A 24,880-nucleotide genomic window follows, 5' to 3' on the forward strand; every position below is an offset into this window, starting at 1 on the left:
CGGTATGGTCCATAGCAGACCGTGCAGCCCCACTCTTAGCTTTACACAGCGTTACAATAGGGACTGTCACAATTCCTGGTGGGGCGGTCCCTTTCTATCCAATAAATTGCAAGAATTCTTTATGCCACCCCTCCTATATCATATAAATTTCTCAGAACACAAACACTAATCGTCTTTCCAATACGCATTGCGTTGCCACCAAGCCAGCGCGAATGCTTCATGCTAGTGACTGCATGCGGTATGGGCATGAGCAACTTCTTGCCCGCTGACTTGATAAAATAACGGACCTGTCCAGCGCAGAACTCAGAAAGCCTAAGCGTCTCCAAAGACTATCATAAGGAGCTTCTAATAACCTGACCTGAGTATCTCCTAAGAATCAGTCAAAACTGCTAATATGCGTTATTTCATGCGCACTTCACTCACGCCAATAAGCTAGGTAATGCGAATTCGCCATGATTAATTCGGCCCTACTGATGAGATACAAAATTCTAGCTTGAAATAAACACACATGATCGGTTGGCGAGCATCAATGATAGTACCAACAATCTCCGGAAAGCAGGGTTCGGAATATATAAAATGAGAGAGCCAGCCAAAGGTAGGAAGGAAATGTAGTAGCGTATTCTTACGATATTGACCGCCTCTTCGCCTTCAAGCAAGATCTAGTCACTATTCTATTGATCCATCCTACCGGCCCTGGCGACGTTTTTGTCTCACGTTGAAAGTTGAAAGATAGACTACGCAACTCCAAATGCCCAAAAGTGTGTCAAACATATTTCATGTTTATTTTTCCCTGCTGACTCTGCATTTTGTGCCAGGTACAGGACAGAAGATAAATCCTACTGGAAATCAATGCTCTGAACCTCAAATAATCGTATGTGAAGACCACACTGGGGTTGATGGTTCGCGCGATATGTTACCACAGCGAAATGGACTGAACGAATACAAAGAGCAATTGATACAGCTGGAAAAATCCTTTAAACAAGAACTTCAAAGACTAAAGAGTGGAATCAATTGATATCACACACAAGTATTAGCGCAGCCGCCACAACTAGCAATTAGGTGGAGTAAATCAGATTAGGTGGGGCGGGCATGCACCTCTTTTTTCACGGTAGTACTAACATCCAATCAGGATTGTTGATTACTTGTACCCAATCCGGCATGTCGTTCAGCAAGACACATGCAGAACCGATGTTTTGAAAAACTTCTATGTACTAGATTAGTTGGCGAAAATAAAAGTGCCATCTTAAAGAGTCACGGTGTATTGTTTTAACATATTCAAATCTTCATCGACCTCATTTGCGTGCGATAAGAGCCGTAAATGGTTTTGTCCATTTCGAGACTCTCACGATTCAGTAGTTCTCTACTCCGTATACTGACACATATACGCATTTCTCGTACTGTATCTGTCATAGCGTGTAGTTCTGTTTACTTTTCTGGAAGATCCACTATTTGGGATACCGAGTTTCCCGCGAGATGCCCTAATGGTTTAATCGACCGTGACATGCACGACGAGTAAATTCTACCGAGTTGAGCACACTGATTGCTTGAGACACAAAAGCATTTCCTATCAAATTTCTTGTCAATGAAGCTGCGGTCTAAATACGATAATCAAGGCTCCCCGCAAAATGGAATCTCCGCCACGAAACACCAAAGTCCCTGAAGACTTTGAGACTACCACGCAAGCTGAAGTGTCCGTGGGCGAATCTTCAGAAGCACAAGACAGGCCTGACCGCGTGCAATTTGAATTTGTGAACCTGATTTCAGATACCATCGCTCGCAGCCATGCGATGAAGATGTATTGGCGGCAGAAAAAAAGCGCTCGAGACAGAAGAGAGAAAAATTGGAGTGAGAATCAGCGTCCTTTCCGACCGTTATTACCTGCCAGAGACTCAGAAGTGCAGCCATCTGTCTCGGAGGGGCTGGAAGCTCAGATGGTGCCCCTGGGTGAATGTACGAACAGAGCCCAGTTCACGCAAGATGCGTCCTCAATGGGGCTTTCGGATCAACTTTGGGAGGGGCTTCAAGTTCCTTTCTCTAATATACCTTTTCGAGAGAAAAACAGCTCCCCATACCAAGTTACGGCAGAACATCGCAAACTATTCTATCATTGTCAGTGCTGTCATTCGTTCATATCAAGGGATTGCAAAAAAGCAAACACTAACAGTTTACCTTTTTTCATTCAGGGCTAGCCATGCATGCAGAAGATATCCATTCTAACCTTGGACCAGCGACATTTAGTCCATGCAGAGATATCTGGATGCCTCTCGATCTATCAAATCCTGCCTCCTTCAATGCAATCATGGCACACGCAGCTGCCCACTTGTCCAAAATCCAAGATAAAGAGAGCAACCCGGACACTTTGAGATTTAAAACAGAGGCTATCGAATTTGTCAACAAATGGCTTAGTGATCCAACTACTGCATTCAAAGACGAGGTATTTGCGGCTGTTCTGCGACTTTTCACATTTGAGGTATGTCGGAATAAGTCTCGCTTGCTTGTGCCTGCCGATTATCTAGGCGAACAACTCATATTGACATAAATTATCCTAGCGATACCAGGGAACCTCTGAGCGATCCAATTTGCACAAACGTGGCCTTCATCAAATGGTGGAAGCAAGAGGAGGCTACAAAACCTTTGATACCAACTGGAGGCTTCAGTTGGCTTTATCATTGTAAGTTGTGTGACGATAAGGCCAGGTCACAAAGATTTAATGTTAACTGGGATTCTTGTCGACAGAGTATATCTAACGCCGGAGTCAAGCTCGTTGGGCATTTCGGTCAAAGAGCTAGAAGATTTCTTTTGCGACGCACTTAGCCTTTCATATCCACCTCAGTCCACACAAAGTCCATTCTTCAAAAACTTGAATCCCTCCGGTCTGGTATCCTTGAGAAACGCCATTATGATATTGAGACAGAAACGCTTGGGGGTGGAACTATGTGATGGAGACGCTCTTTCAGTGGACGACCCGTTACTTCCCACTTTAGAAATCATCATCTTCATATGCGTCGCTTTTTTACAAGGGAGGTATGAAGATCATATGATCCTTGGGCGCATTGACCTGCTTTCCCTTGAATCTCTGCTCTTCGCATCTTACAGCAGCTGGGTGGACTCCGAAAAGATGCTTTCTGAACTTGTCTGGAATCAATTTGCCCATAGGGAACAGAATCTCCAGCTGAAGAATCAAATCGCTACAATAACAGGGTCTTTAAGTGGGATAAATCCGTTGGCACTACGCGGACTCGAGCTGTGTCTTTTGAACCGATTAATCAATGTCTTCAAACTGAGACAACTGTGAAACTTCATGATCGCGTAACACTAGAGTTCCTCGAAGTAGTATCTGCAGTCTGAGCCTCTTCCATACTGCTCGATTTAATGGGTCTGAAATATCACATATAAAGTGTAGATAACAATAGTTAAATTTGTCGTTTTCTATCTCTTGATTAGCCTAGAAAGCCAGTAGCTTATAAGGGTAGCTGTACCGATTACTACTTAGACTAGGAAGATAGGCTTCACAAAATTAAGCCAAGAGGTGAGACAATCGATCGTATTTGTAGCTATTCCAAGCCAGATTTTCCCGACTTGATAACTGCTTTTACTTCTGTCAGTGGCAATTACCAATATTTGATTTAAAACTGCTATATTAAACGTCGAACACCATACATTATTGCCTATTGGTAAGATGGACTCACTTCGACTTTGATAAAATAAGACTTGCCTAATTGAATAGCCTATATCGAAAAGGTCGCTACCTAATTCAACCTTCTTCTTACAGACCAGGCAAAGAGAGGATCAATTCGGTGCCATTCAACGAAGCAACTAAACCTAGGGGAGAAAAGAGGAAGAAGTTTAAAAGAGGAAGAAGTTCTATCTAACGCGTGGGAGCCTTTTTGTTATGGGCAAAGGGAATCTTCCACCAAACACCAAACGCCAGATGCCAGTTGGCTATTCGACCCCTTCCGCTCCAGTCCATCCTCTATCGTCACACTTCTTAATAAAACGCCTCTAAAAACACCACTCTTATCCACCTATAGCTTACCTCGAATTCTAAACCGATAAATTGGAAGATAATTAAGCTATATTAATAAATGTGTGGTTCAATCCTTTTTCTCTACTATTTAGACTAGACTAGACACCACATTCGTTAATTAGATACTAGTAAAATCGCTTACTCGCTATACCGAGACAAGTCCGGCTCCCAGAATGCCCTTTGATAGATACACGAGCTTCTGGCTGTCGTTTTCAATTTCTCATGCGTCCAACCCCCTTGACTATCATCCTTTAATAATCTGGCCACTCAGGATCCACCTGTTCTCGCCAGGAGCGCAATCCACCTTGGATATCACCGAGGAAGCTCTGTCCATTGCGATTCAGTCCTAGCTCCTTCAGTTTCTTGAGGGCAACTTGTGAATCATACCCAAGGTGGCAGATCACATACACCGGGTTGTCGTAATTGCGTGTAGCAAGTTCTGAAGGAATCCATGAAGGAGTTTGACCCGTTGCCGTCGAGGCAGGAATGGTCGAGATAGAAATCTTGATGCTGTTTTCCAAGCTGCATATTGCGAACTGGGCCTTGTCTCGAACATCAATCACAGTATGGGGCCTTGATGTGGATGCCTCCGTGTGCCACTTGCTATATTCTTGCGCAGAGATGCGTTCCTCTAGGCCTAAGAGTGATGGAGGATTTACCGAGCGGTCCGAGCCACATACCAATACATAATCAGTGGCCCTAGAGGCGATGGTGTCCAACGTGACCGTCGCTTCAGCAGAGCAAACAGCACAATTGGACCGACGAGAGAGGAGACGAATAGCGCGGGAAGGGAGGATTCGAATATGCAGAGAATATATGAAGAGCCGGAGAATCTCGAGCGCGCGTCACAGTTGTATGCGTGGTCACGACATTACAACTCGGTGCGGTGAGGACATTGATTGCCTTTAGCGCCTGTAATACCCCCATTGTTCCGACGACCGGGCCCAGAATGCCCCCATCCTCGCAGCTGAGCACACTGTTTATAGATGGCAGCTTTGGGAGCACGCATCGGTAGCATGGCGCCCCTTCTTTATCACCTGGGTGCCGGGGAGGGCGATTCAGCACCATCAGCTGGCCCTCCGTTCGTAACGCAGATGCGGAGACCAACGGCTTGTCTAATAGCACTGCAGTGTCCGAGATCAAGTAGCGCGTCGCGGGATTATCAGTGCAATCCAGGATAAAGTCATATTCTCGAAGATGGCGGGTGCCTCGTCGGGGGTGAATTCTGTGGGATGGGCAATGTACGTGGGATGTGGGTTTAATCTGTTTGAGAGAAAAACGTAACGTCAACTTTGGTCTCTTTGATCACTGCCCCGAGAATCATCACCCACTCTCGTAAAGATTCGATCGCGCTATCCACTTTGTATTCGCCTACAACCCGGCCTCGGTGCAGCACCTAGCGATGTAGGTTCGAGATCTCGACTGTATCTCCGTCAACGAGCCCGAGAGTGCCCACACCAGCACCCGCAAGGTATTGAGGCGCAGGACACCTGAGGCCACCTGCACCCACGCGAAGGACTTTGGCTGAGCGCAGCTTGAGCTGCCCTGTAGAAGTGACGATGCACCTGTTGTTAATCACGCGCTTAAGTCTCGCCAACATCGCCTCTCCACTGCAGGAACCCAGCTAATCTTCAAGACCGACTTGAGGCACGATCATCTGCCGCCCATATCGTGTATACTCTCCCAGCAATAACGGCCATCGACCTCCGCAGTCATTCACTGCGTCATTCTGGTTACCCGCCGCACCCGTGCCCTCCAAGTTCGCCTCAGCGACCTTCTCGGGGCTCGCAAGGTCGTGTTTCAATGCAACGAGCGGCGCCTCTGTGGTGGCAAGGTGCGCCTGCAGGGAGGCGTAATGTTTCTTCAAATCTCCCATCGAAAATGTCGCCGCGCTGGACAGGTGGCGCACCAAGGCCGGATCGTCTAAATTTGTGGGATGCTGTACATCTCCGCGACAATCTTACCTTGCTGGTTATCAATCTTTTAAGGAGAAAGCATTTCTGTAAAGAGGAACCTGCCAGCATCGCGGGGTTCCCCTTCCATTCTGCGAAAACCTTCTACTCTTACACCGCTTGGCAAGTTGGCAGTCCTGACTTTAGGTAGGAAAGTGGTTGATTATCTAGTTCACTATCAGCGGGTCCAAGTATCTAGAGTCAACATAAATTGCGTAGGTACGAGTCAAATCATACCCAACACAAAGGCAGGTGTCTCAGGTCTAGGTACCCGGGGCATACATATCATAAGTCATTTCCAGAGAGGATGTGCTTACCCACCAATCAGGATCATAGGCCGGTTCTTCATGTTCTCCAGTTTGCCCATGCCAGCATGCTTGGCCTTCTTGCGCTTCACAGTCATACCGATAAGATCAAGGAGTTCCCGTTCCTGGTCATTCACCCACCCGCCATCATTATGGATATGAGCTGCATCGTGCACCGTTTCCACCAGCCGCAGATTGCTCATTGTGCTCTCATCAATGGGCTGCCCGTCGTTCTCCTTGCGGATGATATCCCGCAAAGACACCTCGGTGTTCCCAAAAGACACACTTTTAGATTGCCGTTACTTAGTGATGCGCAGCCGGTTACAGGAGCCACAGAAGTTGTGTGTCATACTAGTGATAAACCCCACACGACCTTCGAAGCCTGGAGCCTGGTATGTCTTGCTAGTATCGTTCTTGTGACCGGTGACCTTCTCGAGTGAGGGATACTTCTCCCGGATCACGGCCAGCATCTCCTTATACGAAAACATCTTCTTCTGGTTCCACCTGTTCCCGTCAAAGGGCATGTACTCAATAAACCGCACTTCAATGGGGTTCTCACGGCCTAGTTCCACAAACGGGAGGATCTCACGATCATTCATCCCACGCATCACAACACAGTTGATCTTCAGCTTGATCCCCGCACCGGCTTCGTTCAGTGCCAAAATCTTATCGATGCTCTTCATGACTGCCTCAAATCCTTTGCGCCGCGTCATAATCTGGAACTGGAACGGATATAGCGTGGCGAGGCTGAGGTTGACCCCGGTTAGCCCGGCCTCAACCATGGGGTCGAGTTTTGGATGAAGCGAGATGCCATTAGTGGTCAGGCACAGCTCCTGTAGTCCGTGCCGTCGCAGCTCGCCAATCTCCCTCATCAACGGTACAATGTCCTTGCGAACTGTGGGTTCGCCTCCTGTCAACCGGATCTTCGTCACGCCCTGGGACACGAACAGGGATGAAAGATACACAATTTCCGGGGTCGTGAGTAGGCGGGCAGGCGGTGACAGCTCCACACCTTCCTCCGGCATGCAGTAGAGACACCGGAGGTTGCACCGCTCTGTCACGCTGATCCGGAGGTAGTCATGTTGGCGGTTGAAGATGTCGGTAAGGAAAGCTGAGAACGGCTTTGCGGATTGGAGTGGGGCGAGTCTAGGTGTTGTTGGCTCCTGGTGTGGAGAGAGTTCAATCGACGAGCTGTGGGCTTGATTGCTCTGTAGTCGAGTCGACAGAGGTGTGGCCAAACCCCAGGATCAGCGCGGGATCCGGGAGCAGGTCCAGATCCGCTTGCAAGATGTTCCCTTCGGGAAGCACAGGGTGGCCTTCTCCGAGACGAAAATGAATCCACAAAGACGAAATCTTGGGAGAAGGGAGCAGGGAGGGGCAGGCGTCCTGTTCGTGAGCCTTGATATCCCTTGAGTGGCTGCTCTGCTTGAGTCATCATATTGGTATCACCCTTGGATGGTGCCCCCTCATTGGTTGACGTAGTTGTTCCTCTCCAGGACTAGCTTTTGCCTCCCCGCATTTCTTAACTAAGTACTCTGTATTGTAACGTACTATGTATGTACAGTGACTACACAAAAGTAGTTGGAACTCGAGCCCCACTTTCCATGATTTTATAATATTCTGCCCGTCGCAAACTCTTACTAAACCTGGCCCTACTCTCAAATCCACTAAACTACTACCTGATACTACCTGGAGACCTGTCTTATCGAAAGGAAAAATATTCCTCTTTTTCATCAAATTTGTTATCATATCGTGTTAAACAAAGTTAGCATACCCGCACCAGAAGCTGCCCCCACCACCTGTAACGGTCAAGAAACATACTGCATTCCTGATATGCGACTGGCTCCTGTAATACTACATGGTGCTGCTCAGCTTACGGTTATTGAAATAGGATATAATTGGGAGGAAGCTGCACTTGGCCAGTAATTGAGTAATATTAAAGATGTCTGTTAAATCTAAGATAACCTCAGAATGGAAACCCGTAAAGCACACTTCCAGGATGTCAGCTTTTCCATTACAAGGATAGCATATGTCACAGAGGACCGGAGCAACAGAATTCCTCGCTCGGATGATATCTATTAAAGGGCTCCCGCAATATTTAAGACTGCGGAAATCTCAACAAGTATGAAAAAGGAGCTGCACCAGAAATATGTTGCCATAAATATGAGGGCCTGGACGGCATGGACAATCTTGATCATTGGCCCTCCGATTTCCTCGCTATAAGTTTGCTTTCAACCACAATCTTCGCCAACTAAATCTAAACTCCCATGGAAGCATATCGAGCTTGAATAATTGATGGCCCGTATATTTACATAGCTTCATCTTGAAATATCTTGTTTAACATCATTGTTGTCTGCTCTTGCCCTCATTGGGCACTGGCTGCCTTCGGTCTGTGATAACAGCTTCACTAGAAGAAGCTGGAGCTGCAGCAATTGCACCAGTGGTAGAAGAAAAAAGACCCAAAACAGTAACTTCAACAAAGGGGATAGATCCTGTGAAGCCGCAATGGCATAAGGCTTGGAAAAGCTTGCGATGGGTTATAGTCTGGTTTTGAAAGCCCATGCCTGTTCACAACTGCCACTTTGCAGAATAAACATATTCTTGCTTGGAAGAATTGCTTCACAGATAAGACGATGAAAAAGATCGAACTAGAATCTTTTTAAAATGCACTCTAGTCAATCTCCATATCCCTTCTAACCTTCCCCTCACGGCATCTCACAGAGATCCTAGCTTTGACAACGAGTTCAGTTCCATTCTCGTACCAAACGCACCAGCGCTCACACGCACAAGCCGCAGACCAAAGACAAGCATAATCAAGGCGACCAGAAGCCCAAGGACACCCAAAGTCACCATGGCACCAATTACACCTGCCACTGGAGGACTTATTCCGTTAGACGAGGAATCCGAGGGTAGAGGTCTTGCGCTCTCGTTGGCGGTCAAGGCGCAGATCCCCGTGCTGTTTCCACACGCCTGGCACCATTGCTGTTCAGATCTAAGAGCAAAGCGGTTGGTGCTCTCAACGAACTGCGTCCAGGGGAGCTCTATCGTAGACTGCCCAAATAGAGGATAGGCCTGCAGCTGTGCCGAGTTATTGATAGTTCCATTATGGAACACGAAACGCACACTGATGTCCGATTCAGAAGGTATGTCAGTGCCGGGAGCGTTAGTGATTAGCTCCCATGCCATTGAGGAAGAGTAATCGGGCATTCCAGTAAAATTCACATCATTTGAAGCAAGTCCAGCGAGGCCAAAATAGGATAGGAAAGTTGCGTAGGAGCCAAATTGGATGTTCAGCTTGGATTTGCCGCCAGACATGATTGTTTGGTTGAGGCTTGTCAGAACCTGGCCCGCGAGGGTCATGCCAGCCACAGCCCGAATCGTATCAGTGTTGTTGTAGGCCAGGTTGAATTCGTGCGTATTTGCCAGAACAAGAAGTTGTTGCATGATTTCGTCATTTAGTAGATCCGAGTTAGGGAAGTTGCTGGTCGAGTTGTGGATTAAGGCGACATGGAGCATGTCCCAGATGCCGAACGCATTCTTGAAGTTCATCTGGCTAGGCGTGTATGTGTGGCTAAGGAGAGGCTCGAGAGACTGATATAGGTCGTGTGTGGATGAAAGCAAATTGCTGTACAATGATGAGTAGTAGAAGTTGTTACTACTCAAGTCGGCATTGGTGCAGAGGGACGCGCTTTGTAGCCATGGGTTGTCCTCGCTGCCAGCGCCACTTTGGACATTCTCGATAGGAATGAGTTGGTAGCCGCTTAGCGGGGCATCGATTATAGATCCATTCCGGAGTGTCTCATTAGCACTGGATCCCGCTGCAGGGTACAGGCCCTGCAGAAAGGCTTGCCCTGAGATTTGGATGACCGTGTCCTGCGGCGCACTAGCCGTGATCTGTGCGAGATTGACCAGGTCGGTACTGATACCCTCAATCTGATTCGACGAGCCTGGGAGAATGTACCGGTCACGGAAAACAGTGCCAGCCACGTACTCTTCGTTATAACCCAGATAGGTCAACTTAGTCGGTGGCAGCTCCTTAGGGGTGCGATCTCCATGGCGCTGGAAGACATATGCTCCCAGAACACGCTCCGCATTAGCAAGATCTGCCAGAGGCAGAGTAATTGCCAGGAGTGCCGCGAGGATAGTCATTGTATGCCGATTCGTCTGCAGAGACCCTTCTGCTAGATAGAAAATAAATTTTGGGAAGTTTGGGATAAATCGGTTCACTTGCAGTATTTATTTGCGGGACATGCGGGGTCTACTGCATAGACACCCTTCCGGAATAGGAAATAACATTTTTGAGAGGAGGGGTGGGGGGTGGTGGTTGGTAGGCGAAATTTTTGTAAAGCCGTATCACTGCGGTAATTGTTTTCTATCTCATGTTAACTTTCCAATCAAGCCTAAGCGTACATATGTTGCGTTCGCCACTCATACTCCAAATCTACTCTGACTACGGATATTCTTCCCGGTTAGGATCCAGACTCAAAGCACCGCACCTCAAGTCTTTGAAAAGAGAACGACATGGGTTGGCATGAAAGAAGGTTCGATCGCGTAACGTGGCAGGTTCCCCAAATCACGCCTTAGATATTATTATTTACCTCGTCAAGCTAGAGGTAGGTAAATTTATACTAACTAGGCTTTGCTTCTTTGTGACGTTGCAAAGTAAAATTTAGGGAAGCTCATGTCCGTGCCCTAGGTCGGGCTTATACAATCGGCTAGGGCCGAAGGGACGATAGAGTTTGCCCCACAGTGTCTTAGATAGCGGACATATTCTTCTAGGGTTGCCTGCTATTGGACAACTACTATCTCCAAATATAGGAAAGGTAAACAGAGCTCAGCCAGCGCTTTTGGAAAAAGAAAAATAACGCCAGATGTGAGATATGACCGGCCAATAGACCATTCGCCCTCACCGAATAGATGTTTAAAAGGCAGACAAAAACCACCTACTTTCCTCTCCGAACATTCCTCCATTTTATCAAATTCACTGAGCACAATTCCCTTTCGTAAATTTCGTTCTATCCCAAACTGATTTGGTCTACAATGGAGATCAGAGAGAAGCTGGACATTAAGAATCGTCCCGATGAGTGGATGATTGAACAGGGCATGGCAGGCCACAAGCTGCCCATCATCGACCAGACTGGGGAGAAAACCGTCCACTTGTATCCTCCCCAGCCTTACAAGATCACCCAGGATAAAGAGGCGATCCGGGCGGTCGGCGATCGCAATAAGCTATTTGCCCGTGAAAGAGAAGGCTGGGTGGGGTACGTTGGTCCTCGCTGGAGATGACTTTGAGGAGGACAAGCTGACTGATGATGATCCTAGATATGTCGAGTGGGAAGATTACCCTGAGAAGAAGGCTAAGGCTCACAAGATCTTGGCTTCTCAGACCTTCCCACCCTGCCCTGATTTCCAATGGGGGCCCATCCCAGGGACCAATCCCGTACTTCCTGGGGATGATTTCAAAGCCTGGCATGCTGCCATCGGCGGAGAAATGACCCCCGTCGCCGACGACTCCTGGAAAATGGTGTTAAAGGAGAAGCACCCAGAAATGCTGCACCTTCTCCAGTTTCCTTATAACGGAGAGCCTCCTAAGCGACTGACGACTTCGAAGGCGATCACGCCAAACTCGCTCCACTTCGTCCGTAACCACGGCGGTATCCCACTCATCGATAAGGACAAGTTCGAATTGAAGTTGGACGGACTGGTGAAGAACCCGAAGAAGTACACCCTAGACGACCTTATGGATGAGTCTAGGTTTCCTCGCATGGAGAAGGCAATTACTATTCAGTGCTCGGGAACCCGTCGTATCGAGCAGATCTCACTCTATGGTGGCCAAGGTGACGAGGTTCCTCAGGCCCCATGGGCCGAGGGTGCTATTGGCACGGCCCGGTATGTGGGCATCAGCTTGAAGAAGGTGATCAAAGACTGTGGAGGTCTGATCGACGGCGCTAAACACCTTGAATTCTATGGCGCTGAAACCTATGTCAAGGACCTGGAAGTGGGCAACTATGTTGTTAGCGTTCCCTGGTCTAAGGTTAAGGCCAATGAGGTCATTCTCGCCTGGGAGATGAATGGCGAGCCGCTCCCTAAGATCCACGGTTATCCATTACGAGTCGTTGTGATGGGTTATATTGGGGCCCGGAGCGTTAAGTGGCTGTACCGCATCAAGGCTATTCAGAATCCGTCACTTGCCCCTGTCCAGGCCAGAGAATATCTATACTTCAACCAGCAGGTGGGTAAGTACAATCAGCGCCCTATCGACGGCATTCAGATCCAGGAAATGCCGGTCAGCTCGGCGATCATGTCCCCCTGGACTAAACAAACCATTTTCCATAATGGCAAGATCCATTGCAAGGGCTGGGCGTACTCCGGTGGTGGCCGGTGGCCCGAGCGTGTAGAGTTATCGGCGGACGGGGGTTTCACCTGGTACGCAGTACCGGAAGATCAGCTGTCTAAGAAGGGAAAATGGACCTGGCGGACGTGGGAAATGGATCTCCCATGCGATGTGGAAGGGTGGATTGAGATTGTCTGCAGGTGCTGGGATAACTCCCTTAACACACAACCGCTTAACGTCCGCGCGGCGTGGAACTGGGGTCTTCACGTTACGTCCTCGGCCCACCGCATCAAGGTGTACAGCGTTAACAAGACCCGGGAGATCACCCAGAAGCGCATTGCAAAGTTTGAGCAGATGGGTATTCCCTTGGCTCCTCTCACCCGCTATGACGCCGTCCCAGGCCTTACCGATGAGGAATTGGATGAGTACTGGAAGATTCACCCCCGCGATGTCGATGAGTGATTTCTGTCAAACTTGTTCCTTTATTTATTTAGCTCACTCCCTCACTTGATTGCAAACTTTACGCAACAGTTTACCTGCTACGGTCTAGAAATCAAGGGCAATGCTTCGCTAGGGATCAGTGTAGATAATTGGTTCTGGTTCAATAGACATAAATTGATTGAATTCTTGTCCTTTTGCTACAGAACATCATTCTTAGACACCTGGCTTTTGCGAGACCGAGGGGCGGCCATGGGTGTATTAACATGTTACTACAAATGAACTCGCACAAGCACGATTAGTATTAGCCCTTCAGTGAGCCCATTAGAGGACAACCCGCCTCCTCGAGCAACTCGGCAATTCACTGATCGTTCCCGAGGGCTTGTCTTCGAAAACATAATTTTAGCAAGAGGGAGAATCAAAGGTCCGCTACTGGCGGGTCGGTGGCCCTTACTAAGAACAAGTCTACAGAGAATGAACCCTAGTTATATGTCCCCATTTAATTATACTGTAATCCAGGACAGGGATCCTGTACTGTACTGACACCAAGGATTTGGACATGGACCTTAAGCTGAAGAGCGACTGGAATTGATCATATTTCATCCCTAAACTGAGGCGATTCGTGGCCTTGGTGTTTTGCTCACTCTCCAACTCCCGTAGCCGTTCCGAGCACGTGTAATGTTCTTCAGGCGACGGTCTATATATATATATATATACAAGCCTGCGCGGATACTCGAAGGAAAGGGGCGGCCGAGCGTATACATGTGACCATTCAGTAACCCGCGTTGTAGATCGCTGGATCAGAATAGAGAAAACAGATAGTTTCTATTCAGAAGTCTAGCGTGAAGGGGCTCTAAGATAAAAAGCTCTGATTAGCCGAATCGAAAGGGCACTTGTAGAAAAGTGAAGGAGTACGATAAGACCTGTAAGAGCCTTGTTTATAAGGTTGAGTGCCGTTTTTTCCTGAGATGGCCACTTTTGGCCTCCGTACAGTGCCCCAGGGCAGTCTTGTGTGATTGGAGAGATCGTAGCCGCCAGAGTCTAGCCCGTAGTCACTTCGAGGGCCGTGCGCACGGAATTATACTGCATGCTCCATATTACCTATTTATGGCCATTGCCGTCATAGATAATCGAGAATATTACGGCCTCTTGTAAGCCTCTTGTAAGGAAGGCATGGTGATTGGTTTTTTAGACCTGCTAAATCCGGTATGGTTGGACAAGTGGGTCTAGCTAGCTACCTGAGACTAAATCCATGCTGGGCTGAAAGGGCGGTTGGTGTGTACTCTCCCAATGTAGCGAACCCGGGAAAAAGGCCCTTTTTGTTGATCATAAAATTGATTCTCAATGCTCAAGTTTTATTGATCTATATATACCCTGGGAATATAACAGGAATCCTGGGAAGCACGTGGGTTCGAACAACCTAGAAGAGATCTATCTTATTCTTATATTCTTGAAGCGTTAATGATACGCAGAGATTTTCTTTCCCACAACTATTCGTGCAACCAATAAGAACAACTGAAAGGTTCAATTCTCGACACTCCCACGATCACAACACTCATGCATATGGGATGACTGCCGACGAAGCCTCCGTCCCAGCGCACCTGGACACAACCACTTACCCGCGCACCCAACATGACGTTGCAAGAAATATTCACTTAAGCCTTACATATTCTCCGCTCGACCCAAACACCTACTTCGCCCAAATTGCCTCGCCCGCTGCAGGTGCGAACGTTCTTTTTCTCGGTACTACACGGGACACCTTTGAAGGCCGGTCTGTCTCGCAATTGAGCTATACCTCATACCCATCACTCGTGTTCAAAACTCTGACAGCCATTGCGGAGGCCGCCGTCAAAGCCCATCAACTCAAAGGCGTGAGCATTTCGCACCGTCTGGGTGTAGTGCCAATTGGAGAAGCATCAATTGCGATTGCAGTGAGCTCAGGACACCGCGCTGCATCATGGAGGGCGGGTGAGGAGATCTTGGAGGCTTGCAAGGAGAAGGCGGAGATATGGAAGCGGGAGGAGTTTGTTGATGGCGGGAAGGAATGGAGGGCTAATGCTGACCGCGATGCCGAGGGCAATTTGATCCTCAAGGACAGGTCTTAATTAGAAAGAAATGAAGATAATAAAATGAAGAAATACTTTTGTGCATCACACCACGTATCTAATCAAACCTAACAGCTCCAGAAAGAATAGTCACCGGTGCTGCATTGCCGACGTATCGGTATCGCCCGCTCACATAGGTGGGTGGCGGTTACGACCACCCACCAGAGATCATCTCCCAGACTCTTGCCTGATTGGAAGCTTTATCGAGATAGCTAATATGCCATATCCGATACACCGCGGTGTATACTAAACCGACTGGTCTAGCGTCGATACCTCTCGCCGCAGACTTGACCCAACGTGGATTTCGCAGCACTCCCCAAACACCCATTCTTCCAGAACGAGAATAATACCTAGAGCAAAAATTCCGCAGAAAGCAATAATAGCTCCGTTAATACCGGGGGTACCCGCTATCAATAGTGGTCAAGCTACCCAAAGACACGGCGAAGTGGAGGTTTAGCCTAAGGAATGCTTATATAACGCAAGACCGATGAGGAAGCCGCGCGCCGGCTGACCCATCCCTTAGCCACGAGATATTCTCTAAGTAGCGGAATCAAGATCCGACCGCCGCCGAATGTGATGGTTCTAGCAAGATAAAGGTTAGCGAAGAGTTTGTACAGGAGCGGAGGATGAGGTAAGTCTCCTTGAAGAACCACGGTAATAATAAACCTAGAAGAAGATGCTGCAAGTATTGTTGTGTCATACTTTCAGGAGAAATTCAAATGACGGCCATGTGGTTTACTACATGGCTGAGTTTTCCGAGCAGGTTACCTATTCTGATCCTCGAGCGCTTCGCCGGGATTTAGTGGACTCGACAGCAGGACCGCTGTCATCTCTGTAGTGCTACCTCAACCTCCCTTGTCAAACAGGAGCTTCACCAGGTCGAACACCTAGAGGTGATTACGAACACTTAAAGACGCCAACGGTCCAGCCACTTCCGTCGCTGTGAATCCTCTTGCTTCCTGCCTCTGAGAGCCTTCGAACGATCAAAGACCGTCGTTGTCATCAGCATTCTCGTTTCACCGAGATCCTGATATATAAAGTAGTTGCAGCTTAGGAACGAAACCGTAACGTCTGAAAATTATTCCTAGACTATCTCTACGAAGACCAACTCCAATCAACTTGGTCTCCATGTTGTATACATAGCCTCTTTTCATTTATTCTATCAGAGACACACACACGCACAGAGAGAGAGAGAGAGAAAGAGAGAGAAGTGTGTGTGTGAAATCATTTACCCTGACCCCTCGCCAGTTCGTTTACCCAACTAGGCCAAAATACAATCAGTGTCGTACAGCTGTGGCTCGGGTAACTTATCACCCATTAGTAATGGAAACTTTTGGTGAAACCCCCCGGATTTTCTACCTGCTGAAGATCTAGTGCCCGTATCTCTGAGTTGATGATTGCAGCGTAGGGAAACTGTACTATCAGCCTTAAACTTAATCAGGCAAAGGATACCTCGAAATATGCTTGATTTGTGATACTGAATGATCCACCCATAAAATATTGGTCTCCTATGAGGCCCTCCAGCAAACCATTCAGTCAACTCAAATTGCGGCCAAAACTCTCAATTTTAACAGTAGGCAGTTGAATAGTCATCCCAAATCTGGACAAAGCACTGTTGTAGGAAAACCAGTCGATCAGAAAAATGGGTGCTAAAAGCCCAATACCCTTGGTGCCCCAGTCATGGACAATGAATCCAATCCTGTAAGCCGACTTCCAATCTAAGTTTGAGGAGAGAAATTCGAACTGCAAGAGAGATCGCAGTGCGCGCATAAGACCAGAGAAGCAATCAGAAAGAACTAGTGGCCAGCCACCAAAGCCTCAGTTGCCTGTTGGAGCCGCGATCCCAAATCCTTGTTGACCCGTGCAAACAAAGCTAAGAATATGTTAGTGAGGAACAACACGGTGGAGGGTCAGGGCTCTTGGAACAAACCGTAAACCTCACTGCGTAATTTGGTAGACGTGACTCCCTTCAGGTGAGCAGCAAGGTTGCCAATCAGCCGGTCCTGATGTCCTGCCTCCCGGCCGATGACCTCCCACAATGCAGCAGGCTGGACGAAATCCTCGTCTGTCACATGGCTCTCGTAGCTCGACACCTCTCCGACCCATTTTTCGTGCTCAGTCAGCAAGCTCAGTGCTTTAGGTTGGACACTCTTGACTTCAGGATAGAACTTGGTTGGCTTTAGGGACGATCCCACGTAGTTGGGATCAGCGCCATAATTATCATCAAACCTCATAAAGCCATCCCGCTGGAAAGGACAGTAGACCGGCACCTTGGCAGCATTGGTGGGAAGCTGCTGGTAATTGACACCAAGGCGATAACGAGCGGCATCAGGGTACGCGAAAAGGCGGGCTTGCAGAACTGCATAAGAAATCGAGTTAATATATGGGGACGCATTCATCCCAATTATTGGTATAACCTACTTGGGTCTGCCGAGGGCGCAAAGCCAGGTACCATGGTGGAGGGTGAAAAGGCCGCCTGTTCAATATCGGCAAAGTAGTTCCGAGGCTAAGAGATCCACCATTTAGTTCGTTCCCTGGTGTGTAGTGATAAAAAAACAGACAGGGGTATACGCACGTTACGATTCAGGGTCAGTTTGCCGATTTGTCTTAATGGGAAGTCCTTGTGTGGCCACACTTTGGTCATATCAAAGATATTCCATCTGTATCTCTCCGCTTCAGAGGGATCCATGACCTGAACATAAACATTCCAGGTAGGGTAGTCCCCTTTTTCGATTGCCTCAAACATGTCCTGGATGAGGAAGTCTGGATTCTGGCCAGCAATTCTGGTGGCTTCTTCGCGGGTAAAGTTCTTCACTCCCGCAGTTGCTTTGATATGAATTTTAATGTATTTGAATGAGCCGTCCTAGGGAGCGGTTAGTCTCAATTGTCCGCAATAGGAACTATGGCTAGAATGTCATACCTCTTTCGTGAACTTGTACGTGTGCCCACTGTAAGCATTCATAGTCCGGACGGACGCCGGGGTTCCGCGGTCGCTGAAGAGATGCAGGAGTTGATGTATTCCTTCGGGGTTACCAACGTGGAAACTGAAAAATGTTAATTCGGCAACCTAAATAACCGAGCAAGATCACCTACTCCCAGAACTGTAGACCAACATTAGTTTTACTCTATGTGATATCCATAGAATATAATTATCACTTACCATGTTCGCGTCAGGAAGATGTGTCTGCGGGTTTCTCTTGTGGGATCTGTTCACAGAGGGAAACTTGATGGGATCCCGGATGAAGAAGATGGGCTTTGACAATATGAGTTGCAGTGTTTGAGTGATCATTTAAATACCTACTCACCGTATTGTTGAAAACCCAGTCCTGGTTACCTTCATCGGTGTAAATTTTCATTGCCCAGCCATGAACGTCGCGAGCAGTATCGGCCGAGCCTGATTCCGGTCCAACGGTAGACACTCGAAGGAGAACAGGCGACTTTTTTCCAGCTTTGCTAAGAAAACTGGCCGAAGTGATATCAGAGCAATCGGCCGTGGCTTCAAACTCGCCGTAAGCCCTGCGTAAAAAGACGATTAGCCCAATGCGCACACTGTTCAAGGTCACTGTATTACATACCCAACGGCTTTGGCGTGAACAACGCTGAAGGACCCACGCAAAAAAAATGTCAGGACGACTAAAACATATTATCTCGGCTTGCGATTGTAGTTCTTACCGCTCTGGGATCCTCTCGCGAGAGAAATGCGCCAATGTTTCAATGAGCTGAGTGTCCTGAAGTAAACCAAGACCGCCGACACCCTGGCCACGACGCACTTGAACAGAGGTGCTGGCGCTGGCGAAAGGGCAGCCTGTTCAGCAGGTATATCAACATATATCCTAGACAGACAGTAATTCGAGACTCACCCTCAGCAAGCGTGTAGTATTTGTCGGTCATTCTGATTTGCTAGATCACTGGATACATAAAAAGGAAGAAAAGTTGATGTTTTGGTTCTGATCAACCTTTAATCCATTATATAGCCAGCACGGTTCATTTGCATTCAGAGCACGTTCCAGCTAGCTGACCTGTCATTATCTTAAAGTCGTTATTATTGGCTACTAGTGCCAGTGTAGGATAAAGCTTAAGTGGGGGGTGGGGGGGGGGCGGAGCTACTTGCTCGCCAAACCCTGGTTGGTAGTTCTCCTCTTCTGTCCTCACTCGTCATTTGAGGTTGCTTGAAAGTAAAGTATAGTGATTGGCTTGTTTAGTCCTACTCAATCTGGCGTGCTCCGACAAGTTAATCCACTGTCTCCAACGGGGTACGCCGGACCAAATCCCTTCGGAAAGCAGCAAACTCGGTGGATGGGCTGCTGTACATCACGAAATTGGTTTCTAAATGCAGTTTTCCATTGACTTATATATTCTCTTGGTATATAATAAATAATAATGGAGGGCAACATCGCCCTTAAAATCTCGGGGCCTTATCGATGTGTATGCCACGAAACAAGCAGTGTGAGCAATCTTGATGACTCGATCCCTTTGACCTCGATAGGGCTTGCAGGGTTTGTCGTCTTCTTTGGCCCTGCATGAAGCAAGCCGGTGATTTCCTGCCAGGTCCAGGCCTGTTCGTTCCCTTTGTGCTTTAGGCCTTTATAGGCCTTCTTCCTTTCCCGTCTTCTTCTTCTTCTCTTAGTCGTCTTCGTCTTCCTGTTCTAGATAGACCAATTGACTCAGTCTCCCTTCTCTCTTCGCTCCCTGTGCCAGCAGTGCCGTGCGCACTGTCAAATCTGAACCACCGAAATTCGCATACCCCACCATGCTTGGGCTGAGAACCTCCTGGGAAAATTTGCCGAGTATCAACCCACCTTAGGTAAGTTGAACCCGAAGAAGGGGAATTGATAGGGACATAACAGCTTTTTACTAGTTAACCTAGTTAACTAGTTAGTTAGTAAAAGCTGCTGTGTGTATAACAATTCCCCCCATCGAAATATCCGTCCAAGACTAGCCATTAGCTATTCTGGCGTGCTATTCATGCCAGAAACTTTCTGACTTGAAATTACCCCCTCTAGATTAAAATAAATTTCGAAGCACCGATTGAGACACTTTAGGAGCCTTATATCATGACATTGTGCGCAAATCAGTAGATCCTTGATGCGGGCGGTGTGACTGGTGGGTCCCGGGGCGTTGTTAAACCTTTTGCGTAATCACTGAGCTTCATTAAAGACCAAGCTCTGTACAAATATCCTTTTTCAATAGCACATTTTTTTAAGGTGGGAAGTAAACTCTCATTCTAGGTTGTCACTATGGCTTCTTCGTGATTCCCAGTTATACCGACTGATGGATATAATCTGACGCCCAATGAAGTTGGCCCAAAATTTCTTTAGAAATACCTCGCCATCTTTTCCGTAAATGGTAGTACTTCCTATTATAGAATAATCCTCGCTCATATTCCCTGCCTCAACTAAGCGGTCGGTGTATTTTGACATTTGGGGATAGGATTCTCAATATTGAAATAACAGAGTATAAACCGGGCAGTAAGGTTGAGGAACACGTATCTAAAATACACAAATCTCTCCCTTTTACTTTGGTACTAGTTCGTGCGTTGTTCAATGTCCTAAAGCTCATTCCCGTTATAACTGACGATATGCGCCCCCCTTAGGTAAATTGACAGAGATTCAACCATATGTCACAAGAGGCAAGATGCTCCTGGATTAAAAATCAACCGAAAGCCTTTGTCACGAGGTTGGCCCGCCTAGAATTCTTCACCAAACGTTCATTGTCCAGTTTTGGTTTCTCCCGTCACAGCTTTTACACGGCTTCTACACCATCGTTTCCCCCCTATTTTTCGGCTATAGGAGAAATGTTCGAAAAATCAATCTCAGCAAAGACATCGGGAAATTTCACTATTCACTACTTTGCTTCAGCAAGCAGCTTCACCTCTAAAAATACGGAAACGCTACCTGCACCTATGAAACTTTTGGAGCTATTTCCTGTACTAGAAAAAATGTACCCCGGCATCAAAGAGAAGGTGTTATACAGCTGCGGGGTCAGTCTCGACGGCGAGTATGTGAATGTTGAAGTTGATGAGGGAATGCTGATAGGGCATGGTGCCGAGGTTGCAATCATTCCGCCTGTCAGCTCGGGTTGACGTTCTTTTCCCGTGCCGTTTAGGTCTAGGGTTGGAGGCATCTGTGTGGAGAGCGCGGTTCTTGTACCTTAAACGTTGAATGATCTTAATCCATGCCCTATATAAACAGAAACAATAGATGGGAAGTGTTTCTCCTTGACTTATTAACCCAAAAAACAGTTCAGCGGTGTATAATCTTGCTATCTGTGAAGCCAGACGACGAAACGGAGACGTGGTACTTATTAGACAGCTTTGTATTCATATAAGTCCTCGCTGCAAATCTAACGTTTAGGTTGCTATATGGTTGTAGGAAATCACCAGTCAACATGGTGTTTTCGATTCCTTTGACTACTAAACCCAATAGAATAACTGAACAGAGATTTCTGGATTTATCGACCGACACCGGCAGTTTCGCAAGCATATATATCGTACTCGGATTCACCACCAAGTTCGATATCCGAGCCTTGATACTGACAACCGTGGTTCTGTTGAGAAGTTCGTGTTTCTATGAGCCGACGAGCTGACAATGTCTTCACATCAACCTAAATCGAAATGGAAAATCAAATTCATTTTGTAGATTCTTACTTGTCAACCCGAATGGATCGGCGCTCTTATCACAACATGCAACATGCAGAGTGACATCTACCTGCATGCATAAGATAACACTAAAGTATGTCTGCCCAACACAAATATGTTGCAATTGGGCATCCCGGATTTGTAACATCCGAGGATCCCCGTTATCGTGTAAGCTCATGGGTATTTCAACCCCCATGAGCACCCTCATTTCATATTCAATCAATCAATCAATTATTCAATCACTCAATTCAATATCAATCTCCCCTTTTGATTCCGTTGCCCTGATTGGCCCATTTCCAAGTACTCCGTAGCTGTCACGTTGTTGATATTACTCAAGCTCCGCATCATCAACTCCGTATCGAGGCGTGCCATACCATGCACTCAACTATTCGTTGTCTTTGAGATGAATCGCTGTGAAGCCATTAAAGTCGCCTCAAAGCAGGTGAAATCTTTCCCTTACTTGAACTCCGAGTGTATGATTCTCACGCCAGCACCCCAAGCTTTACCCATCGTAGTCAAATCCTGAAAGCATCATGGAAAGATGCAAATTGAGCATTGACGTATGCGATTCGAGGAATGAAAATGGTGATCTGTGATTTTTTTTTCCGGTGGGGATGCTGTATTTGATCACTTTTCTAGATCCATTGAACTCGGGGCCTGGTCTCAAGACATCTGGCCCGGGCGAGGGCTTCATTACGTCAAATGCACTCTTGGATCTTACTCCATGCCACATATTTGGGGCCTGACATCCATGCCTTTCCTAGAATCTGGCGAATACGGCATTCCCTTATAAAGATAATACGCATCCATCCATCGAAAGATTTGTGCAAACGCTGAGGTGGTAAAACCCCTCAACATTCATGCTCGGCGTTGAAGTCTCTCAGAATTGTGCTACGTGTCTTCCTATAGCTTGAAATCCAGATCAATTGTTTCGTGTTAAAAAAGTTTTTATTTGCAAACGATATCAAATTAAGAAGACTTCGAGAAGATTGACCCAAGTAGGTTGGTTGATGGGCACAGAATTCAGAACATTCCGTGCAACTTCCGAGCAGTACGCGTGCAGATGGGCATGGCTTCATTCCAGATGTCGCTAAGTGGCCGATAACATGCGGCTATAATGGTGGGATTGAAGGGCTGGTGGTTTCTGACGAGTCAATACAATGGCAGTATCCATTTGACCAGACAGGTTGCCTTGCAGGTTTTTGCAATTTCCGTGAACCCGGATTTCGGGATCAGTGAATCCGTTGATTGGTGTTCTACTCTTTCCCAATTGGAAATATTTCCGAGGGTTCCATGTTACTAATGGATGGTAAGCTCACATTTGTATCCAAAATTACATGGGCTGGGGTTCCCTTCTGGGGAGGCACCAACTGGAAAGAAAGAGTCTATGCATGCGCCTTCGCCTATTGTCGGGCTCTTTCCCGTGCGATACAGCCCCCGCAATACTGTCTAATATGTAAAGACCCTCAGGAGCTTGCAATTTTGAGAAGCCCCGACGCTCCTTCCCGCACTGCTCCCCTGTTAGCTTTCAAGTTCATGTGAACTCGTGGCCACAGCCATTTGTGACAGTCCCTTCCGAAAAATTAATCCGGGCAAGGAACCTCGAAACTCGCAAATGGCCATTCAAGGGCTACGAGAGCTCTCTTTGCACAGCCTACGCACCTTCAAGCATAACTATGTCTCTGAAATATCTGGATCACTGGGCGACCTGGGCACATTTCTGCCCATCGCAATCGCACTATCCGCGAATGGCACCGTGTCACTGGCCAGCACGCTAATATTTTCGGGTATATTCAATATCCTCACGGGCTTATTTTTCGGTATCCCGCTCCCCGTGCAACCCATGAAGGCGATCGCCGCGGTCGCGATCTCCCGCAGCTTCCCCAGTGGCTCGATCGCTGCAGCAGGGATCTTCGTTGGTGTCTGCGTTCTTGTTTTTAGCGTGACCGGTCTTCTACATTGGTTCGCCAATGTGATTCCTATCCCAGTGATCAAGGGTATTCAGGTTGGCGCGGGCTTGTCGCTGGTTATCTCTGCTTGCAATAGCATCCTCCGCCCGCTTAGTTGGATAGGGCCATCCTGGGCGGATAATCGTATCTGGGCGACTGTGGTATTCCTCGCCTTTATCGTCACCAATGTCTACCGCAAAGCCCCCTATATACTGGTCCTGTTTTCCATCGGTTTGGTATTTGCGATTATTCGAACGGCGGTGGCTGGTGATCTCCCTGCTTTCAGCATATGGCACCCTTGGCTGGTGGTTCCGACGCCCTCTCAATGGTGGGTTGGCACCGTGGATGCCGGTATTGGCCAAATTCCTTTGACCACGCTCAACTCGGTCGTGGCAGTGGTCCACTTGGCGAATGATCTGCTGCCTAATATCCAGACGCCGTCGATTACCCACATCGGCCTCAGTGTGGCCGGCATGAACCTTGTTGGATGCTGGTTCGGGGCAATGCCCGTCTGCCATGGATCGGGTGGTTTGGCAGCGCAGTACCGCTTCGGTGCTCGCTCGGGCGCAAGTGTGGTATTTCTAGGGGTCCTCAAACTAATAATTGGTTGTTTGTTTGGTGAGACTTTGGTGGACCTGCTCAAGAGCTTCCCAGCTGCCTTCCTAGGTGTCATGGTCATTGCAGCTGGACTGGAGCTTGTGGGCGTAGGCGAGAGTCTTAATACTCCTAGGGCTCGGGACCTACCTCAAACTGGCTGCATTTTGGATGACGCAGACCAGCACCTCGGCCCGATTTGCACTGATGAGGAGAGCAGGCGCCGGTGGACAGTCATGATGGTGACTGTTGGGATGTTGGTCGGATTTAAGAACGATGCGATTGGTTTCGCCGCCGGAATGGTGTGCCATTGGGTTTATGAGATTCCCAATTTGCGGGAGAAATATCTTAGCCATTGGTCGCAGGGATATCTTCGTCTGCGATAGATAAGACAGGATGAAGCATGCAAGATGTAGGATTAAGTGTTTTTCGGAAACATTCTTACACAAGTTCCATGAATCTCATCATGTGTTATAGAGAGGATGATGATGATGATAATTTCATTTACCCTGACTCCTCGCAATTTGAAAGCGATATGC

The 24,880-nt window shown here is 47.7% G+C and overlaps 9 protein-coding genes across 9 annotated transcripts; 4 read left to right on the top strand and 5 right to left on the bottom strand.

Annotated features, from left to right (window-relative positions):
• Window positions 1–2,164: 2,164 nt before the first annotated feature.
• Window positions 2,165–2,675, top strand: N7473_008395 (transcription factor domain-containing protein; the record flags this gene model as incomplete). Its single annotated transcript, XM_057154335.1, has 2 exons — window positions 2,165–2,470; window positions 2,550–2,675. Coding segments are annotated over 2 exons (432 nt in total), but the record flags the coding sequence as incomplete, so codon positions are not given.
• A 1,603-nt stretch (window positions 2,676–4,278) lies between these two features.
• N7473_008396 (uncharacterized protein) lies at window positions 4,279–4,715 on the bottom strand (the record flags this gene model as incomplete). Its single annotated transcript, XM_057154336.1, has 2 exons — window positions 4,279–4,630; window positions 4,708–4,715. The coding sequence occupies 2 exons, from the start codon at window positions 4,713–4,715 to the stop codon at window positions 4,279–4,281; spliced, it is 360 nt and encodes a 119-aa protein (XP_057008674.1).
• Window positions 4,716–5,651: 936 nt separating this feature from the next.
• N7473_008397 (uncharacterized protein) lies at window positions 5,652–6,487 on the bottom strand (the record flags this gene model as incomplete). Its single annotated transcript, XM_057154337.1, has 2 exons — window positions 5,652–5,950; window positions 6,301–6,487. The coding sequence occupies 2 exons, from the start codon at window positions 6,485–6,487 to the stop codon at window positions 5,652–5,654; spliced, it is 486 nt and encodes a 161-aa protein (XP_057008675.1).
• A 96-nt stretch (window positions 6,488–6,583) lies between these two features.
• On the bottom strand, window positions 6,584–7,309 carry N7473_008398 (uncharacterized protein; the record flags this gene model as incomplete). The annotated part of the gene is made up of 1 exon (XM_057154338.1): window positions 6,584–7,309. One exon carries the CDS (start codon window positions 7,307–7,309, stop codon window positions 6,584–6,586), a length of 726 nt encoding a protein of 241 aa, XP_057008676.1.
• Window positions 7,310–8,999: 1,690 nt separating this feature from the next.
• Window positions 9,000–10,433, bottom strand: N7473_008399 (uncharacterized protein; the record flags this gene model as incomplete). The annotated part of the gene is made up of 1 exon (XM_057154339.1): window positions 9,000–10,433. The coding sequence occupies one exon, from the start codon at window positions 10,431–10,433 to the stop codon at window positions 9,000–9,002; it is 1,434 nt and encodes a 477-aa protein (XP_057008677.1).
• Window positions 10,434–11,324: 891 nt separating this feature from the next.
• On the top strand, window positions 11,325–13,080 carry N7473_008400 (sulfite oxidase; the record flags this gene model as incomplete). Its single annotated transcript, XM_057154340.1, has 2 exons — window positions 11,325–11,545; window positions 11,607–13,080. 2 exons carry the CDS (start codon window positions 11,325–11,327, stop codon window positions 13,078–13,080), a joined length of 1,695 nt encoding a protein of 564 aa, XP_057008678.1.
• A 1,544-nt stretch (window positions 13,081–14,624) lies between these two features.
• Window positions 14,625–15,161, top strand: N7473_008401 (molybdopterin synthase catalytic subunit; the record flags this gene model as incomplete). Its single annotated transcript, XM_057154341.1, has 1 exon — window positions 14,625–15,161. The coding sequence occupies one exon, from the start codon at window positions 14,625–14,627 to the stop codon at window positions 15,159–15,161; it is 537 nt and encodes a 178-aa protein (XP_057008679.1).
• A 1,796-nt stretch (window positions 15,162–16,957) lies between these two features.
• On the bottom strand, window positions 16,958–19,052 carry N7473_008402 (catalase; the record flags this gene model as incomplete). The annotated part of the gene is made up of 11 exons (XM_057154342.1): window positions 16,958–17,034; window positions 17,092–17,520; window positions 17,583–17,667; window positions 17,737–18,024; window positions 18,082–18,205; window positions 18,255–18,262; window positions 18,322–18,414; window positions 18,467–18,677; window positions 18,737–18,760; window positions 18,834–18,966; window positions 19,022–19,052. The coding sequence occupies 11 exons, from the start codon at window positions 19,050–19,052 to the stop codon at window positions 16,958–16,960; spliced, it is 1,503 nt and encodes a 500-aa protein (XP_057008680.1).
• A 4,361-nt stretch (window positions 19,053–23,413) lies between these two features.
• N7473_008403 (putative sulfate/molybdate transporter) lies at window positions 23,414–24,727 on the top strand (the record flags this gene model as incomplete). The annotated part of the gene is made up of 1 exon (XM_057154343.1): window positions 23,414–24,727. One exon carries the CDS (start codon window positions 23,414–23,416, stop codon window positions 24,725–24,727), a length of 1,314 nt encoding a protein of 437 aa, XP_057008681.1.
• Window positions 24,728–24,880: the final 153 nt, after the last annotated feature.

The sequence above is a fragment of the Penicillium subrubescens genome (genome assembly GCF_028828155.1).
Source record: "Penicillium subrubescens strain IBT 31985 chromosome Unknown utg000005l_segment0_segment0, whole genome shotgun sequence".
In the NCBI taxonomy this organism is placed as follows: domain Eukaryota; kingdom Fungi; phylum Ascomycota; class Eurotiomycetes; order Eurotiales; family Aspergillaceae; genus Penicillium; species Penicillium subrubescens.